Source organism: Mustela erminea, chromosome 21, assembly GCF_009829155.1.
Source record: "Mustela erminea isolate mMusErm1 chromosome 21, mMusErm1.Pri, whole genome shotgun sequence".
In the NCBI taxonomy this organism is placed as follows: Eukaryota; Metazoa; Chordata; class Mammalia; order Carnivora; family Mustelidae; genus Mustela; species Mustela erminea.
The window spans coordinates 22,211,837-22,227,462 of NC_045634.1; the positions used below are offsets into that span (position 1 = coordinate 22,211,837).

Below are 15,626 nucleotides of genomic sequence, written 5' to 3' on the forward strand. Positions count from 1 at the left end.
TTGTTTCACCATTTCTTTGTATTTTTATTGAATTTTTTTACTTTTTTTTTTTTTTTTTTAAATTTCTGCCCAGTCAAGACAATTCAAGGAGAAACCACAATTACAATTTACAAACTGTGGTATGAAAAAGAACACACACACACACACACACCCCATCGGGAATTATACCAAACCCTTTCCTTTTTATTCATTCAAAAGAGCCCAAATGCACAAATGTCAAACATGAGCACTGTCATTTTTTTCTTTCTTTTGGAATGGGGGAAAAACATTTATCCTGGCAGGACTGTTACAATTCTAGGAAGTGGTTTTGATACCACGGGTTGCAGGAATAGAAACTGTAACTAATGTGTAGGTTGTTTGCGAGGCAAGGGACAACTCGATCTGCAAAGTCTCCCCTTGTGCTTGGCCTTGGCTGGCTGTGTCATCCCAGGTACGCAACCACCTGCATCGAGCCTGACCGTTCCAGCAGAGCAGAGCGTTTTCCGTCATCTCCAACCCTCCCCCGACCCCGAAGCAAGGTCTCCGGCTTTTCTGGAGTTGCTTCTGGTCACGTGTGACACCGAGATTTCTCCTTATACCGCTTCTCTAGGGTTCAGATGACAGCACAAAACATCACTTGTCCAAAAATAGCAGTTATTAAGAAGGTGGGCATTTAAGTTCATAAGAATAATACACATTTTGCAGGGTATGTCACCCAAAGGAACATTTTTTTTTTTTCCCCATTTAAAATGGTCCCCTGGGGAGTTAGCCCAAAGTCACATCCTTCAGAGCCCTTGCAAAAAACTGGTCAAAGTCAGTTAATTTGACAGTTTCGGAACCCTCTCGTGCCAATTACAAAACTCCTATGCCCAACAACTCGATGGTCCCTAAAGCAATTAAATGTTACCATTTGGCTTACACGCACACACGCGCGCGTACACCCACGCGCACACAGAGGCGCACGCACGCACACGCACACACAAGAACTGTGACCAAGGGATTAAGCAGGTGAACTTGTGACTGTGTTCTAACAGGACATGAGATCTCAAAATCGAGGTGGCATATTCAAGTATCCAAAAATGCAGAAATAGTCTGAGATCCCATTTGATTTTATGACCGTGAGAAATCACACTCGTTTAACCGAGGTTCTGGCATTAGTCAAGTCGACTCCTGGGGCACCCAATCTACGGACGTCAGCTAGGGAACTTTCCCAGGGCAGCCACTTGCTAGCTGGTTATTCTTTTTAAAAATACGTCGAGACCTCGTATACTGGCATTGCAAGAGTCAATACTTTATAGAAGAAGGAAAAGAAAAACATCAGCTGACTCACTTTTCATGCCTTACACTGCAGATTAACAGTTTGTTTTACACCTTTTTCCATCCACATGCAGAGGAGACAGCTGCAAACAGAGTCCTCTCCCTTCGTCAAAGAACGTGTTACTACTGTGGCTGATACGTTTGGCCCCGATTTGGAATGGATGAGAGAGCAATTTGCTCTGCTCTTCATGTTCTACTCTGTGGAGACTGAACAACAAAGGTTTTACTAGTTCCTGGCAGGTGACCATCCTGTTGGAGGCAACTCACTGTCTTAAGGTCTGACAGCCAGACGTGGAGGGCTATCAGGGTGCTATGCTAAGTTTCACAGACTGTTGCAGAGAGACAGAGAAAAGGACTCGTTAGCAAAGCTCTCTGCACAATTCACAACTCACTCCCGATTACCTTGCGCTATTGAAAGATTAAGGTTTCCCATGGACTGTCCCTGTCCCCTGAAGAACGCCAGCACGGGGCCTCCATCAGCACACCAGCCTGTAACAACTCACTGTCGAGAGGAAACCCAGCTCGGAGCAATGACCACTTGGCCCGGCGCTGGCAGACAGGCGGGCAGAGCGACCCCGGAATCCCACCAGGCCCCCCAACAAACCGGCTTACAGGCAGGGGACCCTGATTTAAAACAAGGAGAGGAGACACTGCCTGCCAAGAACCACATTTAAATGTGCCAAGAACCACATTTAAGGTTCTTGCTGATTACTGGTCACCTCTAGGACCCCACACTTAATCCGTGGACAGAGAGATATTTTTTTTTTGTAATCTCAGAAGGATTAAAGAATAAAGAATGAACAAAAAGGTCTTATGCTAAAATAAGAAACCAGCCCCATCTTGGCACAGTTCTCATGCAGAATATCGCACCCAGTGTGAACTAACGCTAGAAGCATCAAACTGTATAAATTTAAATGTATTTGCATATTATAAAAATAAAGATAAACATATACATATTTTACACTAGTCACGGAACAGCAATGAACGGTCAGTCGATCCCTCTTTCACATTTAACAGAACTGAAATCTGAGTGCTCAAAATACGGCCACCTAAACGAACTATGGCTTTTATGTGGACAGAAAACAAAATCCCTGAGAAGCCATTCGACTTTTTTTTTTTTCTTTTCTTCAAGTAGCGCTCTCCTCGGAGGATCACAGTTCTGAGGTTCAGGTTGTAAAACATTTGCTCCATGTTCTCCCCTAGCCTCCCCCCTGCCCTCCCCGCTCCCTCTACAGGCCAGGTCTGTGCCCTCCTCTGCAAGCACCCCACGCGTCGACTGGCTGGAGTTCATGGGACGCGCGCGCGGCAGCGTGGAGGGTCTGCCAGGTGTGAAAGATGGTCCAGGTGAGTTCGGATGCTGTCTTTTCTTCACGGAAATTCCACAGCCATAGAAGTCACTGGTTTCTGTGCTTTTCACCAACGTTCTTCCTATATGGGTAGATGAGAAGAAGGCAGAGCAATGACAAAAGGTGACAGGAGGAGCGTCTCAATGATAAGAACTGGAAGCAATCATAGGACTTGGGTTTTGTGCAGATTTTAATTTCTACTTCTGGAATTCCTTATAAAAATGTAAAGGTCAGGGGCACCTGGGTGGCTCAGTGGGTTAAGCCTCTGACTTCGGCTCAGGTCATGGTCAGTCTCAAGGTCCTCGGATTGAGCCCCGCATCGGGCTCTCTACTCAGCAGGGAGCCTGCTTCCCCCTCCCCCTCTGCCTGCCTCTCTGCCTACTTGTGATCTCTGTCTCTGTCAAATAAATAAATAAAATCTTTTAAAAAATGTAAATGTCAGGCAACTCATGATTCTTCAAAGGAAAACGTCTTTTCCTAGAAAGCTAGGCAAAGGCTTCCGTTCATAACCCGAAGTTCAGACATAAAGGCGAACTCTACTAATCAGTAATAATCACCTAATCCATTGTCATTTCACAGCTGAACTAGACTTCTAATCAAGAGGCCCAAACTCGGGGCGCCTGGGTGGCTCAGTGGGTTAAGCCGCTGCCTTCGGCTCAGGTCATGATCTCAAGGTCCTGGGATCGAGTCCCACATCAGGCCCTCTGCTCAGCAGGGGGCCTGCTTCCCTTCCTCTCTCTCTGCCTGCTTCTCTGTCTACTTGTAATCTCTGTCTGTCAAATAAATAAATAAAATCTTTAAAAAAAAAAAAAAAAAAAAGAGGCCCAAACTCTAACCCTGGGTCCTTTCAAGAAACATCTACGGATGGATGGACGGGGACACACACACACACACACACACACACGCGCGCGCGTGCGTGCGCGCATGAAATAACCCGCTAGGAGTAGGCATCTATCCTGAAAAGGGAGAACTCTTGGTTTAGGATGTCTCTCTCACCTAAAAGGCACCCTTAAAGCGTCAGAGGCAAGGCTGTCAAACCAAAAGGCAGAGAGAGATGAACAGAAAATGAAGAAATGCCTGCACCGCCACCTAATTAAACCGAGTGGCATTCAATTCAGACCAAATGGTTAGAGGGGAAAATGTCCAAGGCCCCCATCCCTTTCCTACAATGACACGCAGACCCTCCATGCTCCCCCTCTCTCAGGGCTGCTTGATTTTAAGGAGACTGAGTCTAATATTAGCAACATTACCAAAAGTCTGCACCTTCCGTTTGTGGACTGCTTACTCCATGCTAGGACTCACACCACTCACTGCGGAGCCGTATTTGATGACTCCTCGATCCTGTAACAAGCCCATGAGGTAAACCCCATCCCCTCTGCCTTCACCAAGAAGGAAATTAAGGTTCCAAGAGGGTAAAGAACTTGCCTGCGGGGACGTAACAGTGTGCGGCAGGGCAGCCTTTAACGAGGGTTTCTGGACTCCCGAGAGCGCTGGACAGCTCAGAGCAAGGTGGGGATGTTTGGGGCCCTCCGGATAGTTTCCTGTTTCTCTGGCACTTGGCCCTGAGGACTTGTGAAGGCCTATCATTATAGTAAACGTCCCAGTAGGAAAAGTTTTGAAAACGGACGCAAATTCAAGTCATAATACAATAAATCTAATTCTAAAGAGGATGGCAGTGTGGAAACTCGTGCCTCCGCCAAGCAGTTTGCCTTTGGTCCTCGGAGCGCTGTGTGTGTGTGTGTGTGTGGGGGGGTGTGCTGGGCAAACGTTTTCCCGCCGACTCGAATGGGCCTTCAGCAACGCAGACAGCTGTGTCCGGCTGTCTGTTCCCCTGAGCCACACGTAGGACAGAAACACAAGAATGTCTAAGCAAGGGTGCCCAGAGGGAAATAGTCCACTCTTCAAGGGGGGGGGGGGAGGAAGACCAGTTTGAGTGTACTTCCCCACTGATACCACTTTTCATGCTCAGGCCCTCGAGGAAAGGAAAGAGCCGTCACCTCACCCACCTTCCCCCCCTCACACGGCTTCTCCATCCCAAAAGACCCGCCGCCAACGCTACTTCCCGGAACTTTTCTCAATCCTTCCTGGCAGCGTTCTTTGCTCTCGGTGCCCACAGGACTTTGTTGATACGCCCGCTGTGGCAGGGATCACATTCTGGTTGTAATTAGAGCCTCCTGAGTTTGTCTGGTTATGTCTCTGATTCCCCTTCTCCCCAAAGAGACAACTGGATTCGTGAGGGCGGGGTCTGGCTGGTTATTTCCGCAGCCTCGGCGCCTGGCATGATGCCTGGAGGGTAAATCCTTAACAAAGTGTTGCTGAATGAATAATGAATAAGATGTGATGAGAAAGTCACGGGTGAGAAACAGCTCAGATACGAGACCATTACTGTCACGGTGGCACATAAGACGTGAGGCGAGGTGTCCCTGACGCCAGGCAGAAGGGTGAAAGATGGTGTCTCCAAGGAGCGGACACATGACCTTGGCCCTCAGGACGATGGGTCTTCACCAGGTAGGCAAGGAGGGGTGGCAGCTCACCAAGAGCTGAGAGCCAGCCAGGCGTGCCCTAAGGTGGACCCTTCCCACGGTAAGGGAGTGTCGCGTGTGTCAGCAGGGTCGCTGGGGGCTGTGAGTCGTGCCTGGGGGTTTAAACGGGGGTCTGTAATCACCAGGAGGCCATGTAAGGCTTTTAGACAGAGAAATGGCAGGATCTGACATTGAAAGAGAATATTGGTTTGAAGGAAAGAAAGATGAGAGAGATGGAGGCAAGTTGGGACTCAAACACAGATATCCTGGTAGGGACAGGAGCATCAGGGCCAAAGAGAAAGTCACCTGGCCTCGTGGCAAGGCACACTGAAGAGAAGGAAGGACAGGCCTCGGCAGACGGCCGCATGGGGGGAAGTGGGAGAGGGAGGCGTTGCAGCCGACGGACTCTTAGTACAGCAGACGGGGGCAAAGCAGCGCCACTCGCGAGGCCGGAAGCACAGGCTGATGGAGAACACGGAGGGCGAAGGCCGTAATTCACACCTACGAAGCCTATGGGGCCTCCCAGGGAGCTGCAGGGCCCGCCGGAAAGAGAGGTCCGCCCGGAGGCTCAGCCCCACACACCTCCCAGGTGATCGAACCGGCTTTCCCTGGAACACAGCACAGTTCTTCAAGGCAGTGAGACGCTTAGGCTGAAACTGCAGCTCTCCCGTGTCATATCAACAGGTCTCTTGTTTTCTGTGTTCTGATGCTTTGACATCTGGGCCCTGGCGGACCCTGGAGGGACTGAGATAGCGAACAACTCCAGTGTGAGTGTGCCTCTCAATACAGGCCAACCCCGCAGAGCCCACACCCTAGGACCACTTCCTTTATCAGGCTGCGACAGCACAGGCCGCTATCTGCCTTCCTCACTCCGGGGCCATGTACCAGACACCTAGCAACTACTGCCGTGCCCCACAGCCCATTGAAACGACTCTGCCTGGCCACACCCGGCCAGCACCTTCCCACAGAAAACACAATACAGGCTCCTGCCCAGTTCCTCCCGCTCTGCCTCAGGCCCGACCCCGGCGCTTCCCCAGGGCACTGTCCATCACAAGCTATCTTGTCCATGGCACTCTGTTATTACACTACATTTTCCAACAACCGTGTAAGAACTTGGTGTGAAAACAGCACCGACCTCGGAGCCACGACATGGGTTTTAGGCCCAGCTGCGCCGTTCGGTACTCGTGACTGTCAGAATGTGGCTCGGTCTGGCGCCCAGAGCTTCCCCACCCGATAGAACGTAAAGGGTTGTTGGGAGCATTATGGGTTAGGGGGCTTTGCTCTGAGGGTCCATCGGGCACCGCAGGCGTTGGTGATGATGGTACGAAAGAAATGATACCACTCCCCTCCTCTTTCTCCCATGAAGACGGGGTTAGGACACCGCAGGGGCCCTTAGACACAGACCCTCAAGGGGTGAAGGGGAAGGGAAGCCAACCTTCTTCCCTACCTACCCAGCACACATGTTTACCTTCCCCGGGCAAGGACAAGTGCTGCTAGGTAAGTCAGTGAGCACATTTCATTCTAGGATCTAGATCTGCATTTCGAAATTCTGTCTTTTAGGAGTACCTTGATATGCTACCCACAGGGCATACCACCAACATTCCTGGCAGGAAAAGCAGCAGCCGAGTTTACTGAGCGCTGTGCACTCTGTTGGCCGTGCCAACCGCTCCCCTCGCAATGGTCTCTCTCAATGCTCCCAACAGCCCCCCAAGACAACGCTTCTGGACCCTGCAGCTGACAGGGTCTACAGTCACGGCACCAAGAAATCGCGAAGATTCAAACTCGGGCAGCGTTAAGTCCAGAGCCCAAACAGCCCTGAGAAACGAAACGTAAACACTCCTTTTAAAAAGCTATTTGCAAAAAAATAAAAAAAATAAAAATAAAAATAAAAAGCTATTTGCAGTGTGATCTGCTTGAGATTTTCCTGATGTTACATCCATGCATCATGACTTTTTTTAAATGACTTCTTTTTTCCAGCAAGGAACGAAGATGACTCATGCATGCAATAGCATCGTTTCAGGCAAAAGAATCAAGAGGTTTCTTTATTCGTAATTCCCAGAGGCTTCTTGATTCTGGATAAGCAAAGGGTCGGTCATCTTGAAACGCACCGCTGTACGACATCTCTTCATCCCAAACCCTACCCACCCCTGTCTTCCCCCTAAGTTCTTGAGTCCTCAGGAAGCCCTTATCTATTTAAGAAACCCTCTCTGCTTCCCAGAGACTTACCCTTAAAAACTGGCGCTCTTAAAGTCACAGATTGGATACAGTAAAAATGATGACAAAGGGGAGAGAAGCACTATCTTTTCCACTTAATTTTCCAAGAAAGTATGGAGATACCTAAGCAGAGAGGGAACAAATTCTAGTATCAGTGTGGCTGGCGGGGCACTAAATCACCCGAGAGACACTATTTCTCCTGGCCTGTGAGCACAGCGAGGCAATGAGCTGTCTTACTCCTTACAGAAAACAAAGCACATCCGTGTGATACGCTCCCCAGGCCACTTCCACATTTAGCTCCCTTCCTTCTGAAATACCATCCCCACCCGTTGTGTTTTACTGCTCTGGGGTCAGTGAAAGATTCTCCATCGTTATAAAGCCAAAGTCATGTTGCTCTACTGATTTGAAAAAAAAAAAAAAGAAAAGAAAGAAAATGACCAAGTCCCTACTAACTAATCTAAGGGCAGCCTAACATTTTTGCCTGTTTATCGGATGAAATAAAGGCCACAGAGTCTTCCTCCTATTTTTTATAAAAGGCTGTTTCCATTGGTCTTAAATATCCTTATGTCATAACAAGAAGAATGCCAAAATTCTTATGCTAGGTCATCACTATATCTTTGGGACTACTTATAAACAGTAAGAAGCTGGAATTTACTGGGGTCTTGCTTGAATGGGAACGCTACAGTATGTACGCAATGACCCAAGTTTCAAAAGTGGCTCTGAAAGGCAGGGTCTTGGCCCTGCCTTTCATCCTCGGTCATACTTTCTGGAAAAGGAGAAAGCTTATTAGCTCAACAATCTTCAAGCCAGCCAGTGTTTTCCAATCCGGCCACACACGAACTGCCCCGATCCCGACTGACTTCCATGGTTGTGTCCGCCACCCCACACAGATGTGGGATTCCACCAGAGAAATGGCAGCTGGGGGGCGCCTGGGTGGCTCAGTGGGTTAAGCCGCTGCCTTCGGCTCAGGTCATGATCTCAGGGTCCTGGGATCGAGTCCCGCATCGGGCTCCCTGCTCAGCGGGGAGCCTGCTTCCTCCTCTCTCTCTCTCTGCCTGCCTCTCTGCCTATTTGTGATCTCTCTCTGTCAAATAAATAAATAAAATCTTTAAAAAAAAAAAAGAAATGGCAGCTGGCAGGAGATAAAAATGATCTGGTTCATTTCTTGTATGTTCAAGGGTAAGTCCATTAAGAAACCACATGGAAGGGATGCCTGGGTGGCTCAGTTGTTAAGCGTCTGCCTTCGGCTCAGGTCCTGATTGGGATCGAGCCCCGCACTGGGCTCTCTGCTCAGCGGGAAGCCTGCTTCTCCCTCTCCCACGCCCCGTGCTTGTGTTCCCTCTCTCTCTGTGTCTCCCTCTGGAAAGTAAATAAATAAAATCTAAAAAAAAGAAGGAAGGAAGGAAGGAAGGAAGAAAGAAAGAAACCAACCAACCAACCAACCAACCACATAGATGAATGTAGATTGCATTTTAGGATGCCTTAAGGTAACACGTTTTTATACACTGACCTACTGAATTCTGTCTTTTAAATGAAACTCAGGAGATACTGGGTCATCTGGCCATTTACTGGAGTCTATACTTTACTCGCTAGCGGTGGGTTGGTCTAAACCTCTCTGGAAATGAAAGAGAGGAACATTCTATAGGCACCTAAAAATAAAAAACGAACAGTGAGCTGCCATTCGCCTAAAGAAGTTCACGCGCCCCTTCTGAACTGGAATTTTATGCGTCTCAACGTGTAGGGCAGGCGGGATAAAGGTACGAATTTACAAATAAAATTTTTAAACATAAACTTAAATGAACTGACTTTCTCCTTACTTTCCCCACCGAAAGGATATTTTCGCCTCTTGTGAGACGTGTAATGTCCAAGACTCAGTATCCCTTTCGTGTCTCGGCATCGATTAGGCTGACCATTAGGAATTCCTGGAGGACGAGTGTGTGAGGTGTTGGAGGGGCTGACAAATGAGATGGCGAGAAACTGCTCACAACGTAACGTGTATCAAATCACCGCAATGAACATTTCAAATATCTTACAATTTCACTGTCAATTAGATTTCACTAACGCTGAAAAAACCCAAAAGATCAGTGGCTGCCAGCGATTACGGAGGGAGAGGCGTCCTCTGACGTTCAGGGCACTGGAAATAACGGTTTGGGCACGATCATGGAGGCTCCGTAAACCCCCGGGACGGAGAGCACCGAGTGTGGAGCCGGATGTAAACTGTGGTCTCTGGGCGATGGCGATGTGTCCGTGCAGGGTCGTTCACTGTCACAAGTGTGCCCCTCTGTCTGCTGGGGGACATCTATGCGGGGGAAGCCGCGGTGTGTGGGGGCAGGGGGATGTTGGATCTCTCTGTACCATCTGCTCAGTTTAATTGTGAACCTAAAACTGCTCTACAAAATAAAGTTTGTGTTTTGAAAAAAAAAAATGTCATCTATACTACAAAAAAAGAAAAAGAAAAAACGATCTGTAGAAGGCGGACGTCCCCCACTTCACCGCTGATGTCCAACAAATGGGGGGCTGGAAGCAGGGTGGGCGAAAGACTGAACTAGGCCAAGAAGAACACTTTCTAAGAATTGCTTTGAAGCTCATAAATCTGCTTCATACCAACACACCAGGCGGCAAAGCCATTCCTGAAAGTGACATGAGACATTTCTTGACTGCGTGGAACTAGGTGTTGCGGGAGACGGTAGTGGCTGCCAACGGGCACACGTTTCCTTCAGGAGTGATAATAACGTCCTACCTCTAGACCGTGGTGATGGCTGTGTACCACAAAATAATGTGTCAATAGCCACCACATTATTTAAAAAAACACACCAGACAGAATCCATATAACCTTAAGGAGGACAGAATTTTTCAGCCAATGTGCTACGAGATGATCTTTCCCCTCATCTCAAAGGCAAATATCCTTGAAAATCAGCCCCGAAGAGCCAAAGTCTGAAGGTGACTCACATTTCTATCAGTAATCGGCGAAGAGCACAAGAAGCCACTGAGCTGCTCGGTTATCCCCCGGGAGGATGAGGGAGAAGAGAGGCATCTCATTCACGGACCTTTTCCCAGTGGAAAGCTGGCTCGCCAATCACCAAAGCAAAAGGGAAAAGGACATTAAAAAGCCCACTAACCTACTCTTTTATTCTCTGTCTCTTCCCACAGGGAAATAACACACAGAAAAAAAAATCTCAAAATGAGAAATAGAAAAGCTTGGAATTTTTAAGAAAGAGCCCATCAAAGAACAGTGGTCGATGATTTTTCTAGCACATGGTAGTCCCATTATTTTATTCATGGTCAGAGGCAGGCTCCAAGTTAGATGGCAAGTCTCTGTTCTGACCGGTAAAGGAGAGGAGTAAGTTCGTTAAAGAGCTTGGACTGTCTTTTCAGAAACCACCATGAGATGGAGATCGAGGGTGCTGGAGGAGAGGGTGATGATTCTGATGGGATTCTGGAAGACTTTTCGAGCTGAGGCCTGCTGTGCTGGCGTAATTACTAAGAATGCTCCTGTCACCCTCAACCCTTTCCTGATTTTAGCAGTAAAATACTGACCCATGTAGCACGGATCAGCGTTGCCTTGGTGCTGACAACTGGTTACGGACCAGAGAGAGCCTCTGTAGCCAAGGATAAAGACCACTGGCAAGGGAGCACCCCCTTCGAGTCAGGGAGGGGACCCCAATGACCAGAAAGCGCAGCATGCACACATTTGTGATCAGCAGGGGGACTACCATTTTTCAGACCCGCGCCTGGCCCTTCCTCCTGGAAGTTCTTATCCATAGGCCTGATTCAGAAAGACAGCTCTCCACCCACCTGCGTTTTCTGGGATGACGGAGAAGTAAAAGATCTCTCTGCCACGACTTGCTCAAGTTAACCTGGCTGGAGTTCCAAAGGCAGTGCAGCAACAGCCCAGCCTCCCAAGTTCTCCTGCCTGCTGGTAGCCCCAAGTCTAACTGTCAGGGGTCAGACCCAAGCGGTGACCCCACGATAACTGTCTCCTGTGGCAGCTTTCCTCCTCAGTACCCTCAATCTCCTACTTTCCATGCCCTGTCATCTGTGTGTACATCAGACCTCTGCTGGGCAGGGCCAGGCCTGCCTGTATGTTGGTTTCCATGGATATTCCTTTGTGTAGAACTGAGACTCCACGTCAACCCTGCCGTCCACTGTATGAGACTTTAAAAAAAAAAATCCATTTTGAAATAAAACTATTCCCATAGCTAGGTCAAAAGTAGCTTGATCCCTATAGGTATTCTCTGCAGCCTCCAGACATTGGAGGCTACATGGCTCTGATGACCCAAGACCTTCAAGCTGTTTATTCATGTAGGTACAACAAAGTGTGCAAGACAGACGGGCTGAGAGTGCTTTCTCCCGGCCAGCCTATGGCCGGCCCAAATGCCTTTCTGCGGCAGGACAGCGAGCAGCCCTGGGGAGAATGTCGATCAGCAGGCTCGGTGCCGCGGCGGTTTTTGTGCAAATGGACGTGTTAACTTCTACCTCTATCTCTCTCGCCTCTTTAATCCCATGCGGCTATGGCAAAACAAGACTTGGTTGAGCTCAGGAAGATCTCCGCCAGCGCAAAGCGTAGTGCAAACTACTGCCCTCTAGGTCAGAGCCGCGATGCCCTTACCCTTTCCCCACGTGTGTCTGACAGAAAGGGGCAATCCCATTGCTGTCGTTTGACGGGTTCGGGGCAGGGGATGCTCTGGTTAGTATGAAGCTACTGTGTAATCCTAAGAAGCGCCTCGCGATGGCACAGAGTCTCGGGGACCCGTTAGTGACAAAGGAGACCGTGTGCAGCAGGTTCGCTGAAGCAGCGTTCTGCACACCCAGCCTTAGCTAAGCGGCCCCCTCAGGCACTCAGTGATGTTTTCCAGCAAAGACGAATTATGGGTGTTCGAATGAGTCACCCCATTTAGAGAAAGGGGTGCCTCTTCCACAGCTACGATGGAATGAGCGCCCGCTGACCCTTCGCTCTGCAGATGACACACCAGAGTCAGGAAAAGGGACACTTCGGGGCAGAAGCACGAGCCCACTCCACCCGGGTCTCTCTGGAACACAGCTTCACAGCAAGTTTCTCAAGATGAGGAGGACGGGTCACTGTTTTCAAACGCAAACTTTGGAAACACCCTATAAAAAGCTTATATATATGCAGAAAAAAAAATTCTATGTGTCAATTAGAAAGAAAAAAGGAAAGTCTGCTGTCTGACTACTCTGCGGGACAAATCACGTCGCTGCCGGCCCCCAGATAATGAGATCTGCTCCAAGAAGCCTGTGGCTGCCACTTTCTAAGATCTGCGGTGAAAAGGTATTTCACCTCAGTTTAGCAGTACCCTGTTTGCTTCCTAATACTACAAAAAGAGACAAATAAAAACTGAACCTAGGATGAGTCTGATGTATAATTACTAAGCTAACCCTGTGTCCGAGTTAGCTCATACGTGTACGTTCTCCGTGTTTAAGTCTGTCTGGGGAAAGGTGGAAGCTTCCTTCTGCACAACCCCTGATTATTAAGGACTGAGAATCAGAGACCCACAGAGAAAAATAATTTACGACAGATTTTCTGTAGGCTTTTCTTATTTAATGAGCTCTCACTGTTCTCACTATCCATTAAAAAAAAAAAAAAACACCAAAAACCTCTTTTTGGATTCATATACCTGCAAATATACTAAAAGTCAATTAACTGCATGCTTTAAATGAGTGAATTGTCTTGTATGTGAATGACAGATAGCTCAATAAAGCTGCAAAACACTCTTTTATCAAGCAAAGCAAAAAAACAAAAACAAAAACAAAACCCCACAAACAAGAAAAAAAAACCCCTCCAGGGCGCCTGGGTGGCTCAGTGGGTTAAAGCCTCTGCCTTTGGCTCAGGTCATGATCCCAGGGTCCTGGAATCTAGCCCCGGATCGGGCGCTCTGCTCAGTGCAGAGCCTGCTTCTCTCTCTCTCTCTCTCTCTCTGCCTGCCTCTCTGCCTACTTGTGTTCTCTGTCAAATAAATAAATAAAATCTTTAAAAAACAAAAACAAACAAAAAAAACCCCTCCTAGTTTGCTAGGAATAAGCAAGCCATAGTGTCTCTATCACCTAGAGATCTAGGTCTGCCGGGGGGAGTGGTCAGGGTTTGCCAACACATACTTGAACTTGGCTTTCTGTTGTCACAACCACTGAGGCAGGATGGGGAGTGAGGGATGGGGGTACCACATCTGGAACTCACTTAGAACAGGGGCTGATCACAGTCGGTGTAGGTGGGTAAACCAAGGCAACATTCACTCGCTCGCTGCCGTTCTTAGGGCAAATGATCTCTGCCACTCCTTCCGGTCTGGGCTGACTCAGCAGCTCCCCTGCAGGAAGAGAGAGAAAATGCATCCATGAGATGTACCTTAGGAATGGGACCATTTCACCGTTACAGCGCTGGGAGGGCAGGTACAGAGGAAGCAAAGGGTCCGAGAACAAATATGCCCCTGGGGATCACAAAACTGGCCCCGCTCCCACTCCGCTGCTGCCTAAATTCTCATCGGCATCACCATGGAGAATGTTCTTGTGGTTGTGGCAAAAGGGCCATCGTTCCAAACAAAGACAGCCTCTGCCACCATTTCCCTCACCTTCTTTTTCACAGACTGGCGCCGGAGATCTTTATCTAGATGTCACGGCCAAGAACGGAGCCAGGATCCCTAGAGCCCTGGCAAGCAAGGTCTGCCAAGGAGCTTCCTGTAATTAGCATTCGGGACAGATGGGACTGGGGCAGACCGCAGCAGCCTTTTGACAAAGACCTGCAGAAATGGTCTCGAAATGCAGCCCACTGGAAATACTATAAAGGTAAACAGCCCAGTTCCACACCGGCAAGAGGGCAAGAGGATTTCTTCCATAGGTGTGTGTGCGGATTTGAAAGCACCAGCTTAAATACTATGTGATGAGTAAAGGGGTCTAGTAAAAACAGACAATTAACTTAATGGATCACCACAATAGCCCCGGGGCTCTGCATGCCTGGGATATAATCTCTCTCCGACTAGATCATTAAATCCCTAAGACTTCCCTTCCTTAGTTTCCCCTCTCTCGTCCACTTACTGGGCAGCTGCTTGCCCTCTCTCTTCTTCTGGCTACCCCAGTGCTCTCACTCAGAGAAGATGCAATAACCAGCTTCTAGCTGAGGATGGGAGCTGTTACTGCCTAAGTCCCCCTACTTAAACCGGGACGTTAAATAAACCAAACCAAGGACACAAAAATGTATGTCAACTAGGCAAAGATACTACTGAAAATAAGATGTCAATTCTTTGGCAGCCATCACTTAGAGAATGGATCTGAGATTCTAGCGATCCCCAAGTTAAGCCAACAAAGGATAATTTTAAAAAAATCCTTTGCCTCAAAATATCCTATTTCTAAAGGCTCCACCTTCAGCAGAACCCACAGTAATAAAAGCACGGCCATGTGCTGACCCTTGAACTTTGAACCTTGAGCTTTAAATGTTATTTACTTATTTTTAAATTTAATTTAAAAATTTTTTTTTTTTTTAGATTTTATTTATTTATTTGTCAGAGAGACAGCACAAGCAGGGGAAGTGGTAGGCTGAGGGAGAAGCAGGCTCCCCACTGAGCAAGAAGCCTGATGCAGGGTATGATCCCAGGACCCTGGGATCACGACCTGAGCCAAAGGCAGACACTTAATCCACTGAGCCACCCAGGCATCCCAAACTGAGAGCTTTAAATGTACATCTCGTTTCATCTGTGTGATGTCTCTATAAGGGTTACCCTCATTTTACAGATAAGGAAGCTAATGGTCAGGACGTTATATGGTGTACCCTGAGTCAAGGGCTAGCAAGCAGGCAGACTCGGGATGTGACCTTGGGAAGTCCTCTCTGGGGAGCTTACTCTTCGCCCTCACCCTCCGAGACAGAGTGGGAACTGCTTCTTCTTGCCAGAGCACATCTCCTAGAAGAGTACTTTTAAAAAACAACTATTTTTAAATAATGAACTAAGCATTGACATATTTGTACTTTTATGATAAGGCATTCGTTTCCTGCTTTGAGCATTTTTATATGGTTTTGGATGATATGAACTGAATATAATTCGAAGTTCCTTAACCAAACTACTGTCAACACCCAATTACTGCAAAGTTAATTTAGCATGACTAGCTTATGTCATGGATACATAGATATCAGAGCTAAGCTCTGACACCAGCTAGGAAAAGAGTCCAAAATATAAAAATGCAAGTTAAGAATGCAAGCGCTAAATGCTATTAAAGCAATAAAACGAACCAAAGTAATAGCACGTTAAGA

General features: G+C 48.0%; 1 protein-coding gene across 2 annotated transcripts in view; it reads right to left on the reverse strand.

The window, feature by feature from the left end:
* MFHAS1 (malignant fibrous histiocytoma amplified sequence 1) overlaps positions 1–15,626 on the reverse strand; it is a 97,150-nt gene continuing 81,524 nt past the window's right edge. The window contains exons 2-4 of one of the 2 annotated variants that reach the window (XR_004282143.1): positions 13,569–13,695; positions 7,391–7,501; positions 1–2,724 (exon numbers count right to left, since the gene is read on the reverse strand). Coding sequence is in view for 1 of the 2 variants with exons in the window: in XM_032328800.1 (XP_032184691.1) it covers positions 2,691–2,724; positions 13,569–13,695 (161 nt within the window). In the remaining variant the exon portion in view is untranslated. The remainder of the gene's footprint in view (positions 2,725–7,390; positions 7,502–13,568; positions 13,696–15,626) is intronic. The other variant, XM_032328800.1, reaches the window with a different exon arrangement.